Genomic DNA, 27012 nt, shown 5'->3' on the forward strand with positions numbered 1-27012 from the left:
TACATAATAATTGTAAATGTATCATAGGTACCTACCTAATTGAACCAACCAAAATACATACACAGTATGTAATACTTTTATTTACATAATTTGATTACCATCAAAATTCCTATCAATATTCACCTAATATATTGTTTTCTTACTCTATGTTTTGTTGTATTTTTTCAATTCTAAATCATTTCAATTTAAGATCAAAATAATTTGATTTAATTCAAAAATGTCAAAAGTTTAATCCGTTTAGTTGTCGATCTTCGCACATAATGACACATTGTCTCCGTGGCGAAGCGTTAAGGCGAATGAACCCCAATACAATGCCAATACCAACCGCGCTGATAAGATGGTTCGAATCCCAATAGAAACTTTTATTATTTTATTTTTTTTATACATTTTATGATTGTAAGTATATTTATTATATAAATTTATTTTCAGAAAATACGTATTTAGTTAAAAAAATTTCCGACAATAATTAATGTTCAGAAATCATTTGTGGCATTTTTAACGTGTTTGTGTGTGTTTTATTCTTTTATTATTTTAATTTTTGGCACTGTTTTAATAAAAATGTTTGAGAAGTAGTAAGTATAAATTATTAGTTTAATATTTAAATAAAATATAAATAAAAAGTATATTAATTTCGTTTAAATCATATAATAGAAGTATAACTTCTTACGTGCGTACAAAGTACACATACATTCTTCTTTTTTGACTTACGATAGTATTGCACTCATAGTGCGAAATGCTAAAAAATTGCAATATAAAAATAAAAATCGACCTGTTTCGACATTTCCTTAAAATCTAATAACTACTGCCAAATATCGAGGTGAACTCTTTTCTTTGGCCCACCCTGTATAGAGAAATAAAAACATAAAAAATGTATATAGTAAGATTATGCCATTATCAGATCATAGTGCCAGCAAAATAATGGTAATCCCACGTCCATCCCACTAGGCCACTAGGCTGTTCAATAAGTTTTGCGATTCGATAAGAAAAATATAATTTTATAGTTTAACATACACGTTATTATTCAGTATAGTCTCTCTAAACATCAATACAGTTGTTCCAACGAGATTTCAATTTATAAATTACATCCTTGAAGTGGGAATCTGGAATGGCTGCAAAATACGCTTCCACATCTAGTAAAAGAAAACTATTCATACAAACCAGATCAAATAGACCGGCGCAACAACAACACTTTATAGACAATATAGAACACGTGAATAGATTCACATACTTAGGAATGGACATGGTCACAAACAATGAAGAAGAACCGGAAATAAATAGAAGGCTTATGCTGGCAAATAAAGCCCATTTCGCGATGGGCCACACATTCAAATCGCGAGACGTACATAGGAATACAAAACTACGGGTCTGTAAGACAATAATCAGGCTCACGGTAAGTGATGAGTGTGAAACGTGGGTTGTGATTTGTAAGAAGTCTTAGAATAGAAAAAAAAACTGTAACTTGAGCCAAATCAATATGACAACCTATGTCGCCAGTACTGTTTAACGTGTACATTGAAGCCATATTTCAGGAAGCGATACCGGAACTAAGTGATGGAATCTGTATTAACGGAAGAATAGTAAATAAATTAAAATTCGCTGATGACACCGTTTTAATGGCAGACACCCAGGAATCGCTACAAGAATTGGTAAATATAATTAAGGATTATTGTATTAGATATGGAACAAAAATAAACAAGAAAATAATCTAAATTTATGACTGTCTCAAAAACACAACATGGAAATGAAAGGTTAATGATAGAGCAAACCCAAATAGGAAACGTAGAGACATACAAATATCTGATAACCTGGGTTGATGACAAAAATAACCAAAGCAAAGAAATTAAAGTCCGAATTTAAACTGCAAGGCAAGCATTAAGCATTTATACAGATGAAGACAATGCTTACAAAGACCTTCAGTTACCTCTCAGATTGAGGGCTCTAAGATGCTACGAAGGGCTATAAAAAAATAGAGGCGTTCGAAATGTGGTTTTACAGAAGAATACTGAAAATTCAGTGGGTTCAAAGGATTACCAATATTGAACTGCTACGGCGGCGACGTTTAAAGTTTAAATAAGGAGTTACTTAAACGAACGGTATAAAAACAAGAAAACTGGAATATTTGGGTTACATATCCAGAGAAGAAAAATATGAGTTGCTGAGAATTATTATGCAAGGAAGGATCCAAGGAAGAAGACGCATCTCCTGGCTGGGGAACCTTAGAGAATGGTTTAACTGTAGTTCATTATAACTATTCAGAGCAGCGGCCAACAAAGTGACCATAGCCATTATAATATCCAACCTCCGATAGGAGATGGAACTTTAAGAAGAAGAAGAAGAAATCGACTTTTAAATTCAGCACCTATCGACTTACAACTTTTTGCATTTGGTTCAGGATGACGTGAGGAAAAAAGTCTACAATAGAAAAATGGGTGGAAATGCATAATTGGATAATGCATTCAAAAGTGCATAAACGTATACTGATTTTGACATGTTATTCATACACTGTAACTGCAATAATGCATTTCCACCCATTTTTATATTGTAGACTTTTGTTATGGCGTCATCCCAAACACAATGCAAATAAAAAATGAATAAACATTTTCAATTTCGTTGTAATACGGAAGTGAAAGTTGAAAATGAACTGACTGAGGATATCCAGATTCGTCGTGGGGTGCGCCAAGGGTGTATTTTATCACCATTGTTATTTAATTTATATAGTGAAGCCATCTCAGAATTAGCGTTGGCCGAAGTCAATGAGGGCCTAATAATAAACGGTGAGCCACTTAATAATATAAGATATGCTGACGATACTGTACTTTTAGCGGGAACACTAGAAGAATTGCAACACCTTGCTCAACAACTAAATATACATTGCAACGATTATGGACTAAAAATAAATTTGAAGAAAACCAAGTTCATGGTATTTACAAAAGCACAAAACATCAGAGTTAGACTAGTACTGGATAATACAGAAATTGAGCAAATATCTTCGTACAAATACCTTGGAGCATGGATCACAGAAGATACTGATCAGACAAAAGAAATAAGATGCCGCATTGAAATTGCACGATCCATTTTTAACAGAATGAGGAAACTTTTCTGTAATCGCAATATCAATATAACGCTCCGGATAAGAATGCTTCGTTGTTATATTTTCTCCACCCTTTTGTATGGGGTTGAGGCATGGACACTAAAACAATCCCACATTAAAAACCTGGAAGCATTCGAAATGTGGTGTTATAGACGTATTCTGAAAATATCATGGACAGATCGTAAAACAAACGCACAAGTGCTCGAACAACTAGGAAAACAATGCGAAGTTTTAAATTCCATAAAAATCAGGAAGTTGGAGTACTTGGGGCACATCATGAGAGGTGAAAAATACGAACTATTAAGGAATATAATGCAGGGCAAAATCAAAGGCAGAAGAAGCGTAGGAAGACGTAAAATCTCGTGACTACGCAATCTCCGTGAATGGTTTGGATGCAGTTCAATTGAACTGTTCCGGCGCGTAACCAACAAAATTATAATTGCCAGAATGATTTCCAATCTCCGATAGGAGCGGAACTTTAAGAAGAAGAAGTAATACGGAACTATAGCCGTACTATATTTTAGTTCAATCAGAGAGTGTCGCAAGAACCCCTACCGGTTTCGACACTTATTAGCCCCGGCGCATATTGAACCTAAGCGAGTCACAACCTGCGCGGTGGGACGGGTGACCTGTGCAGTTATTTTTCTAGCCTGCCGCATATTGAACACAAGCTAACCCGACCGTCTGCTGTCGCCGTAACGAATAGAGACGGGCAAAATAAGTGCAAACGTGTAACGGTTACTATTGATACCGGTTCTCAGTGGTACTGAGTACAAATACTGATTACAAAATACTGATGTATCTGATCCTTGTACTGAATTGAGTAGGCAACTAACAAACGGTAGTTCCGTACATGTAACTAGTAACGTTTTAAAAATATCTTACACGTCCCTAGTAGTCGTAGCGCTATGACTTTCGAAAACATCGAATTTGATCATAAGCGGGTGCATAAAAAGATATCTTACACTGAGTATTCTATTTCTACATACCTTTATAATAACAAGCACAAGTTAAACACTGCATTGATTGTGATTGCAAAAACGGTTCGCATGTTTTAAATAAGATTTTTGCTGATTATGTTTTTGCTAAAATATTAAATAACACAAAAAATACAATTCACAACCATCATTTAATTTTTAACGATAAACAAAAGTCTAATAAATATATGATGACAAGTTTAAAATTGATCGACTTTGTCGATAACAGTGTCATTAATATATATTTTTTACCATGAATCATTTTCCAATGATTGTGTGGATTTAGAAATACTAAACAATTTTTTGATCTGTATAAAGGAGATTATAATTATGACACATTATGGTACTCCTTATTTTTCAAATAATATATGCTCTTGTAAACGTATAACTTTGATTTATTGGCTAAAGCCACACTAACTAGATACTTCACAAGAAGTTAAAAATAATTAACATGTAAAAAATTCACTCTTTTAATCAGATATATTATATTCCCTACTATTGCAATAAAATATTACAACGAATAAACGAAAACTTGTAGAGTAGTGCTGATTGATCCAACAGAGTAATAAAATGTTATTCATTCAAGATAGTGTAAAATATATCGCCGCTTATTCATTTCAGATATTTCCATCTCGCAAACAAAAACACGTAAAAATATACATCTGGCGGTGAGTCACCCGTCCCAAGGCCCAGAAAACTGTACGTTGACGATAGGCCTTCCCAAGCTCGACCTGCGAACGCATGAACTGATAGTAGGATGCGCAGAACGGTCTACGCAGTCCGCCGACGCAGGTTGTGTCTTGCTTAGGATCAATTTGCGCCGGGGCTTTAGTCTCTCGTCAAGGAGTGCATCATTGCTAGTTTTAATCTGGTGGAATGTAAAATTATATTTAAAATTTTATTTTATGAGCTATTAGATTAAAACTTAGACTTTTTTTACAATGCAAAAAGTTGTAAGTCGATAGGTGCTTTATTTAAAAAATCGATGTATTCCGGTGTTTTTAGTTCTAAATGTCCTGGTCTAATAAATGTGGGTAATTTATATTTTCCACATAAACAACAAGTAGTTGTTTGCCGCTGACTCACTTCACGAGTTCACTACTGTGTTATCATTTATCATCACCTTGGAAAAATAATTTTCAAACATACCGCAAACAAATAGTTTAAATGGATTGAAAATTTTCCGACAAAACCAGTCATTTGCCAACTCATTAGATAAAGTTAAAACGCCGCAAAAATCAATATTGTCTATTTATAACAAAGGCAATAAAAATTTTATCAATAACTTTATATTGCCAATTTCTTGATCAATAGTTTCTAATGCTGAATACTAACATGACTTCTGACTTCGATTATGAGTCATGTGGATGAAAATAACAAAATGAACGCGCTTTTGGAAATGTACCAAATAGGTACATACATCGAAAAAAATAAGAATGTGTGTGTACTTTGTACGCACGTAAGAAGTTATACTTCTATTATATGATTTAAACGAAATTAATATACTTTTTATTTATATTTTGTTTAAATATGAAACTAATTTATACTTACTACTTCTCAAACATTTTTATTAGAACAGTGCCAAAAATTAAAATAATAAAAGAATAAAACACACACAAACACATTAAACAAGCCACAAATGATGTCTGAACATTAATTGTCGAAAATTTTTTTAACTAAATACGTATTTTCTGAAAATACAATTATATAATAAATATACTTACAATCATAAAATGTATTAAAAAAAAACAAAAAAGAAAGTTTCTATTGGGACTCGAACCAGCGCTGATAAGAGCGGTTGGTATTGGAATTCATTCGCATTCTCCGCTTAGCCACGGACACTATGTGTCATTATTTACGAAGATCGACTAACTAAACGGATTAAACTTGTGATATTTTGATATTTTGAAAATTGATCAAATTATTTTAATTTTGAATTGAAATGATTTAGAATTGAAAAAATACAACAAAACATAGAGTAAAAAAACAATATATTAGGTGAATATTGATAGAAATTTTGATGGTAATCAAATTATATAAATAAAAGTATTACATACTATGTATTTTGGCAGATCAAATAGGTAGGTTTATACCCATGATACATTAACAATTATTACGTACCTGTTGCTTTTAAAAACTATTTAAAAGTCACTACAATATTATAAACTTTTTTGTTTCTGTCCGCACAACAATAAAACTAATATATTATACATTTGTTTACCTTTACCTCCAAACCACAGCTGCCATATCGGATAATTTTTGACATGTCATTTGAACATCCAATCAGAACAAAGTTATAATGCGCATGCGCCGGGCTGATAGGTTTTAACATATAAAAAAATCACCCTCTATCGCCGGTAAAGAAGTATAACTTCAAAAAAAAGAATGTGTGTGTACTTTGTACGCACGTAAGAAGTTATACTTCTATTATATGATTTAAACGAAGTTAATATACTTTTTATTTATATTTTGTTTAAATATTAAACTAATTTATACTTACTACTTCTCAAACATTTTTATTAGAACAGTGCCAAAAATTAAAAGAATAAAACACACACAAACACATTAAACAAGCCACAAATGATGTCTGAACATTAATTGTCGAAACTTTTTTTTAACTAAATACGTATTTTCTGAAAATACAATTATATAATAAATATACTTACAATCATAAAATGTATTAAAAAAAACAAAAAAGAAAGTTTCTATTGGGACTCGAACCAGCGCTGATAAGAGCGGTTGGTATTGGAATTCATTCGCCTTCTCCGCTTAGCCACGGACACTATGTGTCATTATTTACAAAGATCGACTAACTAAACGGATTAAACTTGTGATATTTTGATATTTTGAAAATTGATCAAATTATTTTAATTTTGAATTGAAATGATTTAGAATTGAAAAAATACAACAAAACATAGAGTAAAAAAACAATATATTAGGTGAATATTGATAGAAATTTTCATGGTAATCAAATTATATAAATAAAAGTATTACATACTATGTATTTTGGCAGATCAAATAGGTAGGTTTATACCCATGATACATTAACAATTATTACGTACCTGTTGCTTTTAAAAACTATTTAAAAGTCACTACAATATTATAAACTTTTTTGTTTCTGTCCTCACAACAATAAAACTAATATATTATACATTTGTTTACCTTTACCTTTACCTCCAAACCACAGCTGCCATATCGGATAATTTTTGACATGTCATTTGAACATCCAATCAGAACAAAGTTATAATGCGCAAAGAAGTATAACTTCAATAAATACAAACAATCAAACATCAAATAGAATTTTAAACAATTCTCAATATGCTGCCGATTTATCAAGATTTTAGTGAATTTAAATTCGAATTTTGGATCGTCTTCTTCTTCATTCCAAACATTAAGTATTTGTTGCCTGCTAGACGGATCTGTTTTAAGTAGTATGATATAACTAGACCCAAACCCAGACATCCAAAGTGAAAGTTATCCTCCAACACCAAATTGTTCTATATGCTCCACATAATGTTCAGAAAAAAGTTACACCATTTTGAGCGTCGGGTTTGGGGGTGGGAGAAATCGGTAAATTCGTAGATGTTTACGTTTTTCGTCAATATTTCTAAAACTATGCAGTTTAGCATGAACAACCTTCTATACAAAAATATTCTACATAAAATTTGAAATAAAAAAGGCCCTATGCATAATCCTTCTAAAATGAACGGTTCCAAGGTTACGGAGATAGTATATTATAATTGGTCCAAAAAAAGGCCTAACCCAGACATCCAAAGTAAAAGTTTTCCTCCAACACAAAATTGTTCTATATGGTCCACATATTGTACAGTAAAAAGTTACACCAATTTGAGCGTCCGGTTTGGGGGGGAGATGGGGGAAAATACCGGTAAATTAGTAGTTATTTTACGTTTTTCGTCAATATTTCTAAAACTATGCTTTAGCGTAAATTATGTTCTATACTCAAATTTTCTACATGCAATTTAAAACAAAAAAGGTCCACTACATAATTTTTATAAAATCAACGGTTCAAGAGTTACGGAGGGTGAAAAGTGGAGGTTTTCGATACTTTTTATATTTTTTGGGCAATTTATAGTATTATTACTGATGAAAGATATTTTTTTGTAAATAAAATTTGCTATTTCAGTGGCCGATAGTATGTTAGTGATAAGCCCTTGAAGAAACGTCAACCTCACCACCCAAAATCATCATCAATTGCCCAAAACCTATAAAAAGTATCGAAAACCTCAATTTTTCACCCTCCGTAACTCTGGAACCGTTGATTTTATAACAATTATGTGTAGAATCTTTTTTGTTTTAAATTTTATGTAGAACATTTTGTTTAAGCTAAAGTATAGTTTTAGAAATATTGACGAAAAACGTAAAAAAAACTACTAATTTACCGACTTCTCTTCCATCTCCCGCCTCCCCAAACCGGACGCTCAAAATGATGTAACTTTTTACTGAACAATATGTGGACCATATAGAACAATTTGGTGTTGGAGGAAAACTTTTACTTTAAACGTCTGGGTTAGGCGTTTTTTTGGACCAATTACACTATACTACCTCCGTAACTTTGGAACCGTTCATTTTAGAAAGATTATGCATAGGACCTTTTTCATTTCAAATTTAATGTATAACATTTTTATATAGAAGGTGGTTCATGCTAAACCGCATAGTTTTAGAAATATTGACGAAAAACGTAAAAAACTACGAATTTACCGATTTCTCCCCCCTTTACTCCCCAACCCCGACGCTCAAAATGGTGACTTTTTTCTGAACACTATGTAGACCATATAGAACAATTTGGTGTTGAAGGATAACTTTCACTCTGGATGTCTAGGTTATGCCATTATTTGGATCAATTTTATCATACTAAAGGTGATTTTTGGTACTTATTGCATTGTTATCAGTAATTATAAGTTTTGTATTCGATATTCGATACATACGATCAGTAATTATAGTTATTACCCATATTATAGTTATTATAACGCGGTAATTATAGTTTTTCTTAGTATGCCACATCCTTTAATAGGCGAGGCAACGAAGTATTAAACCTAGGAATTTTGTGCAGTAAGATGAATCGTCATGCAACTTTTTGCATTCGATTCGGGAGAGTGTCAGGAAATTTTGTGAACTAAATTGATCTCCGGGAGATAAAAATTGCATTTTGGGCATAAGAAAAATGTATTTTTAATGTGCATCTCAAAGAGATGAAAAATGAGAAATTTAGAACTTTGGAAATATTGACGGAAATGAGTTCGATTTTTATAATCGGCGGTTTTGGGGATCGCTGAGCACGAAGTTCATGACGGCGTTGCTCTCCGAGGCACCTAGGCCCAGGTTGGAACTCGTCGCCTGGAGTTTTATGTTATAATCATTCAAAATCAGTCAATTACCATTACTCGGAGGTTTTGGGATCGCTGAGCACGAATTTCATGACAGCCATGGTCTTCGAGGTACCTGATTGCCTGGTTTAGTTTGCATTTTTATTGAAAAATATATCTGACTACATAAAAGAGAAGGAAATAACTCTGTGACAAGCTGCAGCGGAAAATAGCATTTTAAGGAGTCAAGGTTATAAGTGTGGCAATGCAAAGGTTATTGTAAAAATAATAAGTGTTGTGCATGTCATGTGAACAATAAAATTTGTAATCCAAAATGCTATGGTTCACTATCTTGTCAAAATAAAAATGATTATTTCTCAAAAGTTGTTTTAAATAAAAATAATAGGTGAATCATGAATAATTTTTTAGGGGAGTTTTATTGCTTTATGTTCCATATAAGTACATACTTTAAAGTTAAGGTGAAAATCAATTTAAAAAAATCAAGAAAAACCAAGTTGGCTCAAAGTTGGAAAGACTCATTACCTAACCAATTACAATCTAACCTATTAAACCTTTTGTACGATTTAGACAAGGTAGATAGTTGTATTTTTAAATTACCTTCTAACATATTATCTCTTAGTATTTTATTTGGAGATTGCTCAACATACTATTGCAAATTTCAAGGTTGTACATTTGTGAATTGAATGTTCATGCATGATACCACACATTAATTAAAGGAAATGATTACAACTATTATCAGATTGCAAAATGTTTATTAGATTGTATAATAAAAGTTCCCTGGAGATATAAAAAAAAATAATGTAAAGGATTCTGAAGAAACAGAATATTAAACCTGATTTTAATATTTACCACAGCATTAAATTGAAAAACGACGCGACACAATAATCCCTATACTAAATGTATAAAAAAACCGTTAATAGTATCATAAATCATTAGGTATATAAATAAAATACTTCATATACAGGGGAATTACTGTTTCATACTTGGAAATTTCAAGTTCTAATATATTGCGAGGCATAAGTTGCGAGTCTAACATATTAACAGATTTATTTTATTTATTTATTTAAACAAAATCAATGGGAAAATCCCAGTAGCTGGCTGTATACCATAATTAAAAAATCATAGAGAAGTAAAAAAACTTCGTTTGTACAATGGTATAAAAAAGTTTATTAAAAACCATTAAAAGTCATCCAAAAGGATTCGCAAAACGTTTTCGATCTAGATTAGATTAGAAACTAGCAACCTTATGAAATTGGTAACATCGAGAAATATGGTTTACATGATACTTATAAAATATTTATAGCGACCACACAGGTCTGTGTCCATTGAACTGGCAAGAACCACAAGTGTTTATCGAGCAGGGAACCATGTTGCCCTTTGAGCACTCCTAACACATTCAATCTTTTAACATCGACATAAAGTAACACCGAATGTGTCGAATTTGCAAATATTTGGGTCTACGGTTTATAGCCACATTCCCAAAGAAAAAATGAAGGATAAATTTGATCCAAAAGGTGAGTCACTGATATTTGTAGGTTACTCTGATGAATCAAAAGCATATAGATTGTTAAATGTAGATACAGAACGTATTACAATTAGCCGTAGTGTGGTGTTTTCCAAGAGAAATATATGCGTCGAGAAAAAGGAGCCAAAAAGTGAGGAAATATCCATTGGGTCCATGATGGAACGGAAGAGAATAGAGCCAAACGACGTAGAAGACAGAGAGGTTGCAAATTTTGAAAACACGGAGGAAATAGAAAATTCTACGGACACATCTAACACGTATGAGAGCTTAAGTTGGGAAGAATCCCATGACGATGACGGTGATTCTAACTATCAATTAGATACAGATCTCGATATAGAGAATTCAGGTGATCGTAGATCTAGCAGAATAAATAAAGGTATTCCACCTGAGCGCTACATAGCAAAGTTGACAGAACTCGAAGAAGTAGAACCTAGAAACTTTAAAGAAGCGATTAAAAGAAGTGATAGTGAAAAATGGAAGCAAGCTATGGAAGAGGAAATCACGTCATTAAGGAAAAATAAAACTTGGGATTTAATACAAGCACCAAAGGGAAAGAATATAGTCTCATATAAATGGGTATTCAAGTTAAAAACAGGCGAAGATCAAAGCTCGAAGAAGTACAAAGCACGGCTGGTAGCAAGGGGTTTTAGCCAAAAATTCGGCGTAGATTACGATGAAGTGTTCGCTCCGGTTGAGCGGCAAGCTACTCTTCGAATTTTATAACAGAGGCATGGAGTAAAAATCTCATAGTAAGGCATATAGATGCAAAAACAGCCTTTCTAAATGGAGAACTGTCAGAAGAAATTTTTATGAAACAGCCTGAGGGATTTGAAGAAAAGGATACAAGTTTTGTTTGCAAATTAAATAAAAGTTTATATGGTTTGAAACAATCTGCCAGAACTTGGAACCAAAAGCTTGATGAAGTTTTATCTAAAGAAAATTTTTGTAAAAGCAATATTGATACATGTTTATATATCAAGGTAATAAATAATGAAAGGGTTTACGTACTTATATACGTGGATGACATTTTAATAGCAGCAAAGGATACACAGGTAATTGATACATTTGAAGAGAATCTAAAATGTAATTTTGAAATAACGAGTTTGGGATTATTACAAAATTATCTAGGTATGAAGATTGAAAGGTGCGATCAAGGGATATATAGTTTAAATCAAGCTAGTTATATTGACAAATTGCTGAACAAGTTTAAGATGAAAGATGCAAAAAAGTCCAATATACCGCTGGATGTTGGATACTATAAGCTTAGCAGAGAGAAGCCGATGAAAAACAGTGAAATATACCAACAACTGATTGGTGGTTTATTATATATTGCGGTAAATACTAGACCGGATATATTGGCAAGCGTCACCATACTAAGTCAACAAAATAAAAATCCCAAAGAAGTAGATTGGAATGAAGCAAAGAGAGTGTTGAGATATTTAAAGAAAACTAAATATAAAAAGCTTATTTTAGGACAACAAGGAACAGATAGTGCATTATACGGCTATGCAGACGCTGACTGGGCAGAAGACAAAGGGAACAGAAAATCCAATAGCGGGTATATATTTTTATTACGGGGTTCTCCTATAAACTGGGGATGTAGAAAACAGAATTGCGTGTCTCTATCATCAACTGAAGCAGAGTACATAGCATTGGCTGAAGGATGTCAGGAAGCAATTTGGTTAAAACAGGTTATAAAGGAATTTGTGGGATTAGAGCCGGAATTAGTTATATAGAAAAAGGGGTTGTTAACTTTAGGTATTGTCCTACCGAGGATATGATAGCCGATATGTTGACTAAGCCGCTGTATAGGGTTAAGTTAGAGTACTTAAGTAGTAAAGGGGGTCTGTTTGACTAATTCAAAAATAATTTAGTTGCGAGGGGATGTTTGAATATATTCAACTATAAATTATGGTATTCTTATTAGTGTTAAAATGGACATATGCAGTCTAAGTGGGCGGGCTGATTCCCCGAACCTTTTAGGTCGAAAACTCTTACATAGGATTGCATGAAAGTATTGTGTTACAAGACATATGGATGTGAGAGCGATGTTAGTAGTTTTGTGTTTGATATTTTTACAGTAGTCTCGAAGTATACGTTGTAGAAGACACATCTTAATTTCTTTGTTTGTATATTATTATATTACGGTTTTTCGGTTATAAAATAAATAGTTTGTTTAGTATTATTTGTACCTTTTATTATCTGCTATTTCTAATACTTGGAAGTCGCTATAAATATTATATAAATAATATCATGTAAACCATATTTCTCGATGTTACCAATTTCATAAGGTTGCTAGTTTCATGTACTAAGAAGCAGAACGTTTTGCGAATCCTTTTGGATGACATTTAATGGTTTTTAATAAACTTTTTTTATACCATTGTTCAAACGAAGTTTTTTACTTCTGTATGATTATTTATTTATTTATTTTAACGGTAGAACCATTTACAAAAGAATACTTACAAAAAAAAATAGTAAAAGTAAAGATCATGTGCAAAAAACATCAAAAAATCAACGAATAAAAGACAATTAAACAATAAAATTTGTAAAATAATACAGCAGATCAAATCACAGGTGAAAAATATCACATATTTAAATCCATTAAACTCCCAAGCTGTCTTTTGAAGAACCTCCGAAAAAAAAACGACAAGACGGATCTTAATAATTCTTTTTGCATTCGATTCGTGAATGTCCAGGAAACTTTGTGACCCCTTGTCATGAGATAATATTGAAAAACAGCATACAAAAAATGCATTCCTAAAGTGTATCCCAAACAGACAATAAAAAAATTCAGAACATGTCAATTATCTGCGGAAATGAGTTCAATTTTGTTACTCGGGGGTTTTTGGGGTCGCTGAAAACGAATATGACGTCGTAAGTGATCTCCGGAGTACCTGGTGTCCAGGGTACCTACTGTTTACCTTGTCTAGGTCTCGATCTTGTTAGTTACAATTCAGATATTCACCCTTATTTTACGAGAAATTCTAATAATATTTACATCAGCAGAACCAATACTACAGGTGCTATGAACTCACTTCTCTATAAGGGTTTTGATAATTTCAATAAGTTGCCAACGGAACTCAAGTTGAAGACCTCAATGAACATGTATGGGAAAAATTTAAAGAATTATGTTGCAAATCGTATTTAATGTCTCATGTGGCTTCTAAATGTGTTTTTAACTGCGTGTAGTTTAATGTAATATTTTATGTAGTTATTTTAATGCTTGTATTGTAATGGAATATTTTAACTGTTTTTTTGTTTTATTTTTATTATTATGACTTGGATATTGTATCTTAATAACACTTTTCTATTGTCAAATAATTTAAACTGTATATAGGTACATATTATAAAATATTTCAATTTTAACTGTATATTAGGGTTACCTAATTTTGAATAAATTCTTCTTCTTCTTGAAGAGTTTTCGGCAAATTCATTAAAAAATTAGTCAAAAATCATTACTCGGGGGTTTTTGGGGTCGCTAACAACAAATATGCCATCAGAAGTGATCTCCGGGATACATGGTGCCAAGGGTACCTACTGTTTACCTCGTCTTGTGGAGTTTTCGGCAATAAATGTATTAAAAAATTAGTCAAACATCATTATTCAGGGGGTTTTTGGAGTCGCTAACGACATATATGACATTGGAAGTGATCTCCGGAATACCTGGTGCCCAGGGTACCTACTGTTTACCTCGTCTTCTGGAGTTTTCGGCAAATTCATTAAAAAATTTGTCAAAAACCATTACTCAATGGTTTTTGGGTACCTACTGAGTAATGAATTTTGACTAATTTTTTAAAAAAATTGTCGAAAACTCCAGAAAACGAGGTAAACAGTAGGTACCCTGGGTACCAGGTACTCCGTAGATAACTTCTGATGTCATATTCGTCGTTAGCGACCCCAAAAACTCCCAAGTAATGATTTTTGACTAATCTTTTAATAAGCTTTTGCCGAAAACTCCACAAGACGAGGTAAACAGTAGGTACCCTGGGCACCAGGTACTCCGGAGATCACTTCCGATGTCATATTCGTCGTTAGCGACCCCAAAAAGCCACCAAGTACCGATTTTTGGCTAATTTTTTATTAAATTTGCCGAAAGCTCCAGAAGACGAGTTAAACAGTAGGTACCCTGGGCACCAGATACTCCAGAGATCATTTACGACATCATATTCGTTTTCAGCAACCCCAAAAACCCCCAAGTAACACAATTGAACTCATTGCCGCTGATAATTATTGATGAGTTCTGAATTTTTTTTATTGTTTGTTTGAGATGCACTTTAAGAATGGCATTTTTTGTATGCCGTTTTTCAATATTATCTCATGGCTAGGAGTCACAAAGTGTACTGGCGCATTCACGAATCGAATGCAAAAAGAATTATTAAGATCTGTCTTGTTGTTTTTTTTTTCAGAGGTAAGGCTTTATTGCTTCGCCTATGCTTGGACACAATGGATCCAGTAGCAAGTCATTGCAAAAGCTGAGCATTCTCGACAAGGGAAAATGACGAGCATACTCAGTCCTATGAAAAGGTATATAAAAGGGTGCAGTGTGTCGAGTTCTATGTACATATTGTGTTTAAGTACACATTATCCAATAACGAGGGACAATTAATAGCATTGTTTAGAATTTTAAATAGATATAACGTATCAGCTCTCAACCTGTGGTTCTTCAGTGTAGCAATGTTAAATTGAAACATTATTCCAGAATAATCTATGACAAAATTTTCAGTATTTCTTATATTAGTATGTGCTTTACAAGCTAAAGATTGTAGAAACTTCCGCTGAACCCTCTCCAATCCATCAATATAGACTTGATGAAATGGGGACCAAACAACAGAGCAGTATTCAAGACCTGAGCGCACTAGTGAGCAGTACAGTAATTTGAATATAGTAGGTGAGAGATCATGACTGTTATGATAAATAAAACCAAGATTGCGACATCCTGTTTCCTTAATTTTAAGAAAATGGCTTCTAAATGTCAATGCACAATCCAATAATACACCCGAATCTCTAATCTCAGTAACTGAAACCAAGAGTACATTATTAAGAACATATCTATTAGCTGTTAGATTCTTTATATGACCAAATGAAATACAAGAACATTTAGTCTGATTTAGACTTAAGGGGTCATATACGTTTCTCGGCTTCAAAAAATCGATTTTATTTTTTTTGCTTATTTTAAAAGGTACATCTCTCAGAAACATTTTAAGGCCAGAACGAGTTCGATATTCGAATTATTGACGAAGTTATAGCTGCTTTAAACTGAACTAGTCGGGTCGCTCTGCAGGTCTTGCAAAACTTTAAACACGTTTTTCTCGGAATAGCATTTTTCATAACGGTGGGCATGATAACTACTTAACCGTTCGTCTGATTTACTTCATTTTTGGCACACATATTCTAAATTAGATTCACTATCGTGCGACGAGAGCTTTTTTGATTAAATTTAACCATTTTCGAATAGCAATAAAAAAATAGACAATTTTTTTGGTGAAAATTACGACTTTTTTTTAAAATTTCGATCGTTTCCGTAATTAATTTTTTTCTTAAATTCCTCTCGTCACACGAGAACTATGACTCTAAAAAATGATAACAAATAAACAATTTTTGTTTCAAATAAATATTACGAGCTGAATCATGCCCACCATTTGACCTGAAAAAAAAAACATTCTACGCCACTGGACGCAGCCGCCATGTTTTTAATTATTTTTTTAACTTTTAACATATGTTTTATGCTCCTTAAGAGCCCATCTTTAAAATTAAAAAAAAATGAAATCAATTAGCCCAATAGTTTTCGTACAATTTATCATTACATTTAGACTACTTTTTAAGCTCGAGAAACGTATATGACCCCTTAAACCATTTTGTTTCGACCATAAAGATATATTATTAACATCATCTTGCAAGAGATCTCTATCTGATATCTCATGTATGTAACGAAATAACTGAAGATCATCAGCAAGTAGTAGAAAGTGTGAGTTTTTGATAGCGTGTGAAAGCACACCTATGTGTGTGTTCGGCAACTAACAAAATTTTCTAATATCAATATTGTTGGTGCCAACATTTTTTTGATAGAACCCATATACAGCTCTCCTATATTTGTGTTCATCAACCAACCTGTTTAGAAAAATGAAGAAAGAGTATCTATTCAAGTCAAAATAATTTGTTAAATTTTAAAGTCTGTATTTCCAAAAAAAACTACGTTTTTAACTGATTATTTTGTTAAAATATTTATTTTTTTATCTGTATTAAAACCACATGATAAATAGAAACCAACTATCTGTCAACCACTTCTAAAAATATACGAAATGTTAAAAATAAGCACAACAAAGAATGTATTATAATAAATTACTCACTTGTTGGGTGAATCTTCTAGTAAAAAATGGAATGAAATACTTCAGATCATATTTAGCAAAGCCTTTAATGCGGTCAGAGACGAAAGACACCTCCACTTCTCCTTCTGTGGTTTCTGATAGATGTTCAGAGTCCAATGCTTGGCCCCACTCTCTAGTTTTACTCAGAGTGACTTCCCTGTCCTTCTTGCGCTTCTTAAGTCTTCTCGAGGGATTCTTAGTAGCTTGCATAAACTTCAAAAGAGGCATAGTAGATCCTCCGAAAAATAGAGTGGTAACAAGTACAATAATTAAAGTAGTAGTAATTATCACATGTCTAGTTTCATCACTAAAATTCAAATGGAGAGAGAGGGCGTAAGAGATAGCTCCTCTCAATCCACTAAACCACATTATAAACATCATTTTTTTAGTTATCTGATGTTCTCTAAATTTGTTGACTAGAATTGCTAGCGGGAATATATTACATGCTCGTCCTAATAGACATAAAACAATACTCCAGACAATCAACGCTGGTTCTACTCTATGCTTAAAACTAAACAATGCTAAACCTAAATAAGCAAAAACGCAGGTTTCTGCAATGAAAGCGAGAGTTCTGAGAGTCTGCTGCATAGTGATCTGAGTAACAGTAGACAGATTGAAGTGAGTATAATGTGACATGACAATTCCACAGAACAAAATTGCCATTATTCCCGAAAGATGAATGCCTTCAGCCAGGACATATGGGGCATACGTAAAGACTAACATCATGCCAAATTCTAGGGAAGGATTCTTTCTCAGGTCAACATGTTTTAATAAAAGTGCACTAACAAGTGCAAAAACCACACCAAGAAGAGCAGAAGCAAAGAACATCAAACAAAATCTCTCTATTCCCAAAACAATAGCTTCACCAGTATTCATATCGGGATTATTAGATTCCAAAGCAGCATTGGTAAGCACAATGGCAATGGCATCATTAAGAATACTCTCCCCAAACACCAACATGTTCAAAATGGGATCTACATTAAGAGCATGGAATATTGCAATAGTGGCCACAGGGTCAACAGCAGAAATCAAGGAACCAAATGCAAAAGATTCTACAAAACCTAATCTATAGACAACGTCTGCTAAACCCAGGAAATATATTCCAAAGCCGATAATAAAAGCAGAAATGGTTGTTCCAAATATGGCAAAAACCAGTATCGAGCCTATGTTCTGAAAGAAGTTACCTTTATGCAAGTTGTATCCTGATTCGAATATAATCGGAGGCAAAAGTATTAAGAAGAAAGCCGTAGGAGAAAAAGCTTCTTCCTTTCTCCAATTACTTATATTTCTACTAGACAGAGCATTCATGATCAATCCAATTAAAGCTCCTAAGAAAACTATAACAATGCTTTCGGGGACATACTGGAAGTGAGTTTGAAGCATTAAATGTATCAACAAAATTCCCAAAGCTAAAACGCAGAGTACAAAAAATATCGCCATAGAACTGTTATGTTCATCTTCAGCAGCCTCTTTGGCAGGCAGTACTGGTACTGGGTCCGCTGTTTGTGCAGTAGTAACATTTTCTGATGTTGTATTGGTCTGCTTTACCACCGTCGAAGCATTGTCTGGTTTGTCTACAGTAGCAGGGGCTTCTGTAGTAGTATTCGTGACATTATTTGGTGTAGTCGCAGTTGTAACAGTAACATTTTGTGAATCTTTGCTTGGCACTGCAGTTGCTTTGTCAACTTGATTCTTTGTGTTTGCTTCGGTAACAGTTTCTTTAGTGAGTGGGGCCTCTGATGAAACGATTGTTTGATTCACATTTTGAAGCGACGCAATATTTACAAATAAAACAAAAAACACTATGGTACATATCACATATCCTCTTCTTTTGTAATCCATGTTTAAAAAATGTTGTACATATTTTAAGTTAAACTCTTAACGATTAATTCACTGGTTAAACAATAACTAAGCTAATTTTGTTTAATTCGAGTTATAGATTACATTTCAACTCACAACGCAGAATAAAATACGATCGTGAATCGTGATTATAGTTTTTAACTTAACATTGACTTTGACACTAATGACGTTTACGAACGCTACGCTGACAATAATCATGTGACTAACAATAATGCCAACTTCAAGATTCGAAAATTTAGGAAACTCAGGGTAATTTTAAGCTATGTCTACACTGGGGCAACTTCGTCTTCAACAAACACATGCGTCATAGCGCGCGGTGTATGTAAAAAAAGAAGATTTACCTAACGAACGAACTTTCTCCATGTCATTTGTCAACTGTCACACATTCATCCTTTCTTAGCAGCGGTGCTTTTGGTGCACGTGTTTGTTACAAGTAATTTCCACAAATTAACTAAAAAACATGGATAAACCCGTAGTTCTCGCCCGTGTAATCAAAGTTTTGGGAAGAACTGGATCCCAGGGACAATGTACCCAAGTAAAAGTTGAATTTCTTGGGGAACAAAACCGTCAAATCATCAGGAACGTTAAGGGACCCGTAAGAGAAGGAGACATCCTCACCCTCCTAGAATCTGAACGTGAAGCCAGAAGGTTAAGATAATCTTCAAAAGGTAACTATAACACTTGCAATTTATTATTTAATCGACTGAGTTTAGTCTACGTACATGAAATAAACATGTTTACTGAAATATCCAAGTCAATCTTACAAAAAATGTGTTGTGTGTAAAGTGCCTTTATGAGTTAATCCATGGCATGGTACCAAGATAATAGAATAAAAATAAGGGAATTTTTCATTATTCAGTTAAAAAAGTAAAAAATTTAGTTTCTAAAAAGTACCTTTAAAGTTTGTTAGATTTGCTAAGAATTATGTTAGTCCCAACATGTTCATCACATGAGCCAAATACTTCTTCTTTTGGTGCTTTCTCCTTTAGTGGAGATTAGCGACTACACTGGCAAATCTGTCAAATGCAGCTCTAAACAAAGATGAATGAAGGTCGGTCCAGTCTCTGATTTTCTAAACCATGAAATCTGGTGCCTACTGGGACCCTGTTTTCCTTCAATCTCACCCTGGATGTTCAGTTGTGCAAGGCAGTACTTTTCGTTTCTCATTATGTGTCCCAGGTAGCTAACTTTTCTGACTTTAATGATTTTTAGCAGTTCCCTATCTGTACCTATTCTCCTCAGAACATTTTAGTTGGTGGTGTGGGTTCTTCTATGGTACTACAGCCCAAATTGAGCCTTGGCCTCCTTTATTTTTTGCTTCCACCCTGGCTTCTCTGTGGCTGCTCTTTTCCATACACAGACTCCTAAAGAACATGTGCGTCACTGTTTACTGTGTCTTACCAGTGCTTTCTTGGCTTTCCAACCAGTCTCTTTCCCTGCATTCTAGCATTCAGTGCTCTTTTTGGTAGCCTATCCTCTCCCATTCTTATCACATGTCCGGCCCATTGCAATCTTTGTATTCTAATGAAGTCTGACAGGGGTGTTTCCTTATAAAGTTGATAAAGCTCGTTGTTGTATCGACTCTGAAGATTCCGCTTTCCCTCACAGGTCCTGGTATTCTCCTCAGTACTTTCCTTTCAATTGTGTCGAGTTTGTTTTTGGATGTTTCTTTCAGGACCCATGCTTCACTGTCATATCATGTTTTGACAGAATTAAGGTTTTATAGATTCTCATCTTTATATTTCGGTGGACACTTTTAGACCGAAATATATGGGAGAGGCAAAATAGGCTGCTGGCATGTTATTCTCTTCTGTATTTCTCCATCTTCTGATCCGTCAGCATATATTTCTACTCCCACGTATATAAACTTTCCAACCGTTTCAATGTCATCTTCATGGTGGTGTGGGTTGTCCAGGGTATTTTCAAGATTCTTCTATAAAGCCAGAGATCAAAGGCTTCTAACTTGTTCATCAGTGTTGTTGAGTGTCTAGGCCTCCGTTCCATACAAAAGTATTGACCACACATAGCAATGCAGAAAACGACATATAAGGCTGATATAGACGCTACTGTTACAAAATAAGCTTTTTATTTTGATAAACCCTTGTTGGACTAGCTCTAGCTTCTAGCTCTGTCCCATAGTGACTTACCATAAATTTTTCACGCTGTTAGAAGAAATATATTAATTTTATCCTTTTCCGTGATAACTTGATGAAAAATTTCACAACATAGCTTTCCACTTGTAAATGCTTTGAGGAAGAGTGTAGTAGTGCACATGTCCAAGGGTACCGGACAGCAAATTAAATATCAGTAGAATTGGCTTTTGTTCGATAAAATCTAATGATGATACTGATAACATAGGTCAAAACTTTCAAGTATAATTTTGTAGTATTGTGTCCAAGAGTCTTTTTGCACTCAGATATCTACTGATTGAGAAATTTCTCATGGTTGGTATGGGCCTTTAATGAGAGCAACAAAGAGACATGTATTTATTATACATTTAAAACGGGCTAGAAGATATACACCGGCAAAGCTAGGTAGCACCAACAACCCACTTCGTGTTGTAGGTATGGCTTTCTCAGCACAGCGTTGCCAAAGTAGATTTAAAAAAGAAAATAACAAAGTAGAAAAAATTATAATATTTACCTTTTTGTAAAAAATATTGTTTTCATCCATTTTAAAAAAGTGTGAAAACGTTGAAATATAATTCAACCTTTTTTACCCACTTTTTTTTAAAATGGGTGAAAACAGTATTTTTTTACTTAAGTTTTTTTCTTTTAAATAGTTTGTTTATTATATTTGTTTATAAAAAGTTAAATATTATAATTTTTGCTACTTTGTTATTTTCTTTTTTAAATCTACTTTGGCAACGCTGTGCTGAGAAAGCCCTACCTACGACACGAAGTGGGTGGTTGGCACTACCTCGCTTTGCCAGCGTATATCTTCTAGACCGTCTTAAATGTTATAATAAATACATGTCTCTTTGTCGCTCTCATTAAAGGCCCATACCAACCATGAGCAATTGCTCAATCGGTATGCATATCTAAATGATCTCTATATTAACCATAAATTAACAGTTAAAGGCACTTTGCACAAAGATTAGCCTGTGGTACTCTCCTAAGTCCCTGTACTAGCCCGAGGCCTGTGAGGCCTCACCCATATGGAAATAAAATTAGTTTTATTTCTCCTGTCTGCTGGAGTGTTAACTTGTTAGCATAGACATGCTTTTATCTCAGACCAAACATGGCCAGTTGCTTAAACATGATAATATACTGTGGGCAACATTGAAATGTGTGGTCTGTAGTAGTAAAAACTTGTGCATCAGGTTAGAGTACATGGGATTTAACATGTTACGGAACCTAAGTACTATAAATGTTATTTATATAGATTACCATAAGTTATTAATTTCTTGATCTAATCAGTCATGTATCTACAACAGTACAATTCAAATTAAAAGAAATTTTATAAAAAAATCATTTCAAACAGCTATACTATTTGCTGCTTATAACAATTTATGTGGATATATGAAGCATACTAATTTCTTTTTTTTTTATTTTGCAGGTGTGAACGAGAGTCTTGACATTGTTTTTTTTTTATTTTCATGTAATATAAGTACATTCTTTAAATAAAATGTAGTTTTTGATTTTGTTGTATCCTTCCTATCGTCAATAATTGGACGATAATTCTAGAGTGCTATGTATTAAGAGTTTAACCCTTTCAGTCACACACCTAGAAAGAGGCATCCAAAAATTATAAAATTTGGTAGATATGCTTGAGAGAGGTAACTAAAACAATACGTAACAAAAAAATACTCCCCCTCCATCTGTTTTTCTTGTTACCACTTGTACCTCACAAGGTACATGTTGCCTTTAAGGATGTTACAAAAAAAAACAAAATCAACTAATTAGTATTCAATTTATTCTAATACTATAAATAAATTTATTATTATCATCAAAAAAAGAGTAGTTGTTTAGAGTATTACTTAAGAGCCTATCTATTATGAAAATCAGCAAAACAATTCCTGCCATTTACTTCATCTTCTATAACTTCTTGGTCGTTGTTTGGCTCTTGCTCCAAATCATCCTCTACATCTTGAGAATTAGCTTCTTATTCATGTGAACGAGCACTTTCATTCAAAAATTGAACTATTTCATCATTAGTTTCCATTTGAGTATCATCCTCCCATCCATCATCTTCCTCGTCAAGATTCGGATTATCTGAATCATCGTCATTTTCAAGATAATATGGTAACTCCTCATTTGTAAGTGGTTTTTTACTATATTAGCAATATCTGAAAATAAATATTTCATGAAATAACATGTTTTACACGAAAATATATATTATTCGTTCTATCACAAAAACATCCTTAAAAGCAGTTTGTACCTCATAAGGTACATCTAATTGAGGTGCCCAGATTACTACTTTGTATCATCTACATTTTAGAAACTAATACATACTATGATAAATTACAGTGTTTACTTACCTATCAAACATATATCCGCGTTTATTCTCGAAAATAAACAGCAAAAACAACATACACAAACAGACTGTCCTAACCTATTGCAAATGTTACTCAAACGAACTAATTTCAAATCAAGTTATAACTGTTAAGCAAAAACAATATCACGCGCAGAATGCAGGCGTCTACGAATTAGACATGATATTTGGTCTGTAAAATATTTTCTTGGATATAAGTCAATTCCCATTGATGTTTGAAATCATATATAATAAATGTACCTCTTGAGGTACACCTGGTTCCAAAAAAAACTGATACGACTCTTGAAGCGTATTTTGTAGAAAATTGAGCAGTGTATTTTGAAGGATAGATACAATACTTAATATTTACATACTGTCAATGTCACTGCCAAATCTTAAAATTTGTCAGATATATTATTCTGTTCCACGGTTATTAGACTTTATTATTAATCTTTATTATTAATAATTTCTTCGCAACTGAGGGTATCTTATCAACTGTATTGTTTTTAAACAATAGATGATAAAATAAAAATATTGACAGTTCAAAAATGTGAACATATTGCATTGTGTGTGGCCTAAGTTTGGGCTGAAAACTGAAATGTATTACATTTTTACAAAATTTTGGAATATGTTTAATTACGTAGACCAATTTTAACAATTGTTTTCAATACAGATTTCAATCCTCTACAAATAGTTTCTAATGTCATTTGATGTCAAATAATTAGGGAAGCTGGAATTCAACAGTTTAGAATTTTACATTGAGTTAATGCAAAATTGTGACGCATGTCAAAATTCTCAATGTATTTTAATTGTATTAATTTTTTTTCGAATCCGGAGAAAACTAATAAATATTTTTGAAAAATTTAAACTCAAAATGAAAGACTACATTATTATCGAGGGCTGAAAGTCCCTGAAAACTTCTATAATATTTATTTTAATAAGTTACAGGGCTGAATTGAATATTAATTTGTTTTGTTGTATAATCCATGTTTACAATAATTATGTGATCTATTTGATGTAAAAACTATCATTTATATGTTCTTTATAAAATATAGGAATTCAAAATAATATAAACATTTAGACCTTAATAATTAGTACAATTTATGAATTAACATAATATGTAATCAGTTGTTTGTTGTTTGTTTATTTTATTATTTGTCTGTCATAATAAATATAATGTCAGATCAATCAAATACACTGCTCAACATGATCAAATCTTACTAAGAGTCGTATCAGTTTTTTTAGGAACCGGCTGTACAGTGTGACTGAAAGGGATAAGTCAAAAATGAAAATTTTTTATTAGGACTTTTTTTACCACTGATGAAGTCTTTTTTACCACTGATGAAATAACTATTACAACTAAATATCAAAATGGTGACAAAATATGATTAATAAATTAGTAATTAACTATTTTACTTTCTACTTTGGTAATACCTTATTAATTATATAATTTAAAATATAGAAGAATCCTGAAAAATCTTTTATGACTTATACTCTTAGTACATAGCACGTTAGAATTATTGAAATGATATTGAATGAAATTATGATAAAATTGAAATATCCTTTTCTCAAATTTTCAATCACATTCCACCTTAGACAGAAACCTCTCCTTGTTAAACTCACAGCTCAAAGATTTTTGGGAAAATAGTCAACGTAGGGCATCCAGAAAATGAAGTTTGACGCTCATATTGCATTCCAGATTTTTATAATTTTCAACCATGTTGGCTACAATGTAGTTTGGAGAGTTGTTGGTTCCAACAAAATCCTTCAATAGGCCTAAGTCTCTCATTAAGTAATTTAGTTCAGCTTGGATAAACTATTGAGGTTGATCTATATCAGGATTAAATTCGTCTTCATTGATTTTTTCATTTGAACTAATTTTGTGAAAAATCTGGGCGTGATTATTTATGAGCTGTATTCATATTAGCTAAGAACACTTAAGTATAAAATTGAAACTACCAAAAAGCATGTTTTTCTGTGTAGTAGATATTCATATCTGTGTTGAATTGTTCACTATTGGAATCAAAAAGCACGAGTGAGGCTGAACAAATCAACAAACACCGAGGAATTTGAAATTTTAAGAGGGGTGCGACAGGGGTGTATTTTGTCTCCTGTGCTGTTCAACCTCTATGTGGAGAATGTTTTTGCAGAGGCACTGACTGGTATAAAGGTCAACGGGTACCAGATAAATAACATTTGTTACACCACAATCATCACAGATAACGAACACAATATGCAGTTTATGCTAAATAAAATACATACCGCAGGAAAAACATATGGCTTGAGATAAATGCATGGCAATACGAAAGGGCGCACTTTTAAGACTACAACTGCAAGTAGTCTCCAATCAATAATAATATTCAGACACTTGGGAATGATGATGAATGACCAATGGGATCCCCACTAAGAAATGAAATGCTGAATCAAACAAGGAAGACAAGCTTTTATTAACATGTTCCGTGCGGATGTCTGATCCTAAGACTTATACTCTGTGAAGACATATCGCCTAGTGAGAACAATAGTGGCGAAACTCGAAAATTACCGTTTTTGAGTTAAGTCCATCAATCGACATCTAAATATGCCCTCTTTTATGCAATAGCGGCGAATAAGCACTTTTGTCTGTGTGGTCGTTTTTGCTTTTGTGTTCTTTTTTATAGAACTTCTTACAGAGAAACTCAGTTTCAATCGTTCTTAGGTACTTAGAAATAGCAAATCGAGAAAGCGTCTATCCACTTTGGATCAGTATTGTTTAATTCCACACTATCGAGAACCAATATTCATTTCTAAAAAGAAGTCTTACAAAATAAATCAATTCCTTATACCCACAATCATTTCTTTAGTAGTTTGAAATACGAAACATACGTGAGTGAAATGATGAATTTAATTTTACTATTCATAGTTCTTTTGCTTACTTTTATCTTTTATCATGTTTATCGTTTTCATAATTATTACTTAAGATCTTATTTTGTTATTTTTCTATTGTACTTTAGTTTCATTTTGCGCATAACTGGTGTGTACAATAAAATATTTTATTTGATGCGTTTAATTTATTTTTAAAAGTAAATTTTTTAATTATTTAAAACAGAAACAAAACTGTTGTAGTATAGTAGTATTAAAGTATAGTGGCGAAACATCAAATTAAACATCTTCGATAATGCAATAATGGCGTAACGCAGAAAAAAAAATCAAAAATAAATACAATATCCATCTTTTCTTCAAATAAAATTACTTCTACTAATTGGTTTACATATCTAGAAAGCACATTATTAGAAAAATTTTGCAAAATGATTACCTATAAGTCAGTTATACTGTTTAGCAGTTTCATCAAAACTTCAAATACGATTATCTCTAAATGTTCATTTTGAAGTTTCGTCAC

General features: G+C 32.8%; 2 protein-coding genes across 3 annotated transcripts in view; one reads left to right on the forward strand and one right to left on the reverse strand.

Moving 5' to 3' along the window:
- The window catches only part of LOC114336951 (sodium/hydrogen exchanger 8), a 29410-nt gene extending 10078 nt beyond the window's left edge, over positions 1-19332 (reverse strand). Inside the window, exon 1 of the mRNA XM_028287344.2 lies at positions 17286-19332. Coding sequence (XP_028143145.1) covers positions 17286-19145 — 1860 coding nt within the window. The 5' untranslated portion in view covers positions 19146-19332. The remainder of the gene's footprint in view (positions 1-17285) is intronic.
- A 203-nt stretch (positions 19333-19535) lies between these two features.
- LOC114336977 (40S ribosomal protein S28) lies at positions 19536-26673 on the forward strand. Of its 2 annotated transcripts, XR_007699979.1 has the most exons (3): positions 19538-19831; positions 22722-22866; positions 24909-26673. XR_007699979.1 is itself a non-coding variant. In XM_028287355.2 (2 exons), exon 1 carries the CDS (start codon positions 19624-19626, stop codon positions 19819-19821), a length of 198 nt encoding a protein of 65 aa, XP_028143156.1. In that variant the 5' UTR covers positions 19536-19623; the 3' UTR covers positions 19822-19831; positions 22722-22803. The 2 variants fall into 2 exon arrangements, 1 of the variants encoding a protein (XP_028143156.1); XM_028287355.2 differs by lacking the exon at positions 24909-26673 and having other exon boundaries at positions 19536-19831; positions 22722-22803.
- The last annotated feature ends 339 nt before the right edge of the window (positions 26674-27012 follow it).

This window comes from Diabrotica virgifera, chromosome 8 (genome assembly GCF_917563875.1).
Source record: "Diabrotica virgifera virgifera chromosome 8, PGI_DIABVI_V3a".
In the NCBI taxonomy this organism is placed as follows: Eukaryota; Metazoa; Arthropoda; class Insecta; order Coleoptera; family Chrysomelidae; genus Diabrotica; species Diabrotica virgifera.

Excerpts from the sequence above, each read along its gene's own strand:
- LOC114336977 (XM_028287355.2), top strand. The coding sequence starts at position 19,624 with ATGGATAAACCCGTAGTTCTCGCCCGTGTAATCAAAGTTTTGGGAAGA.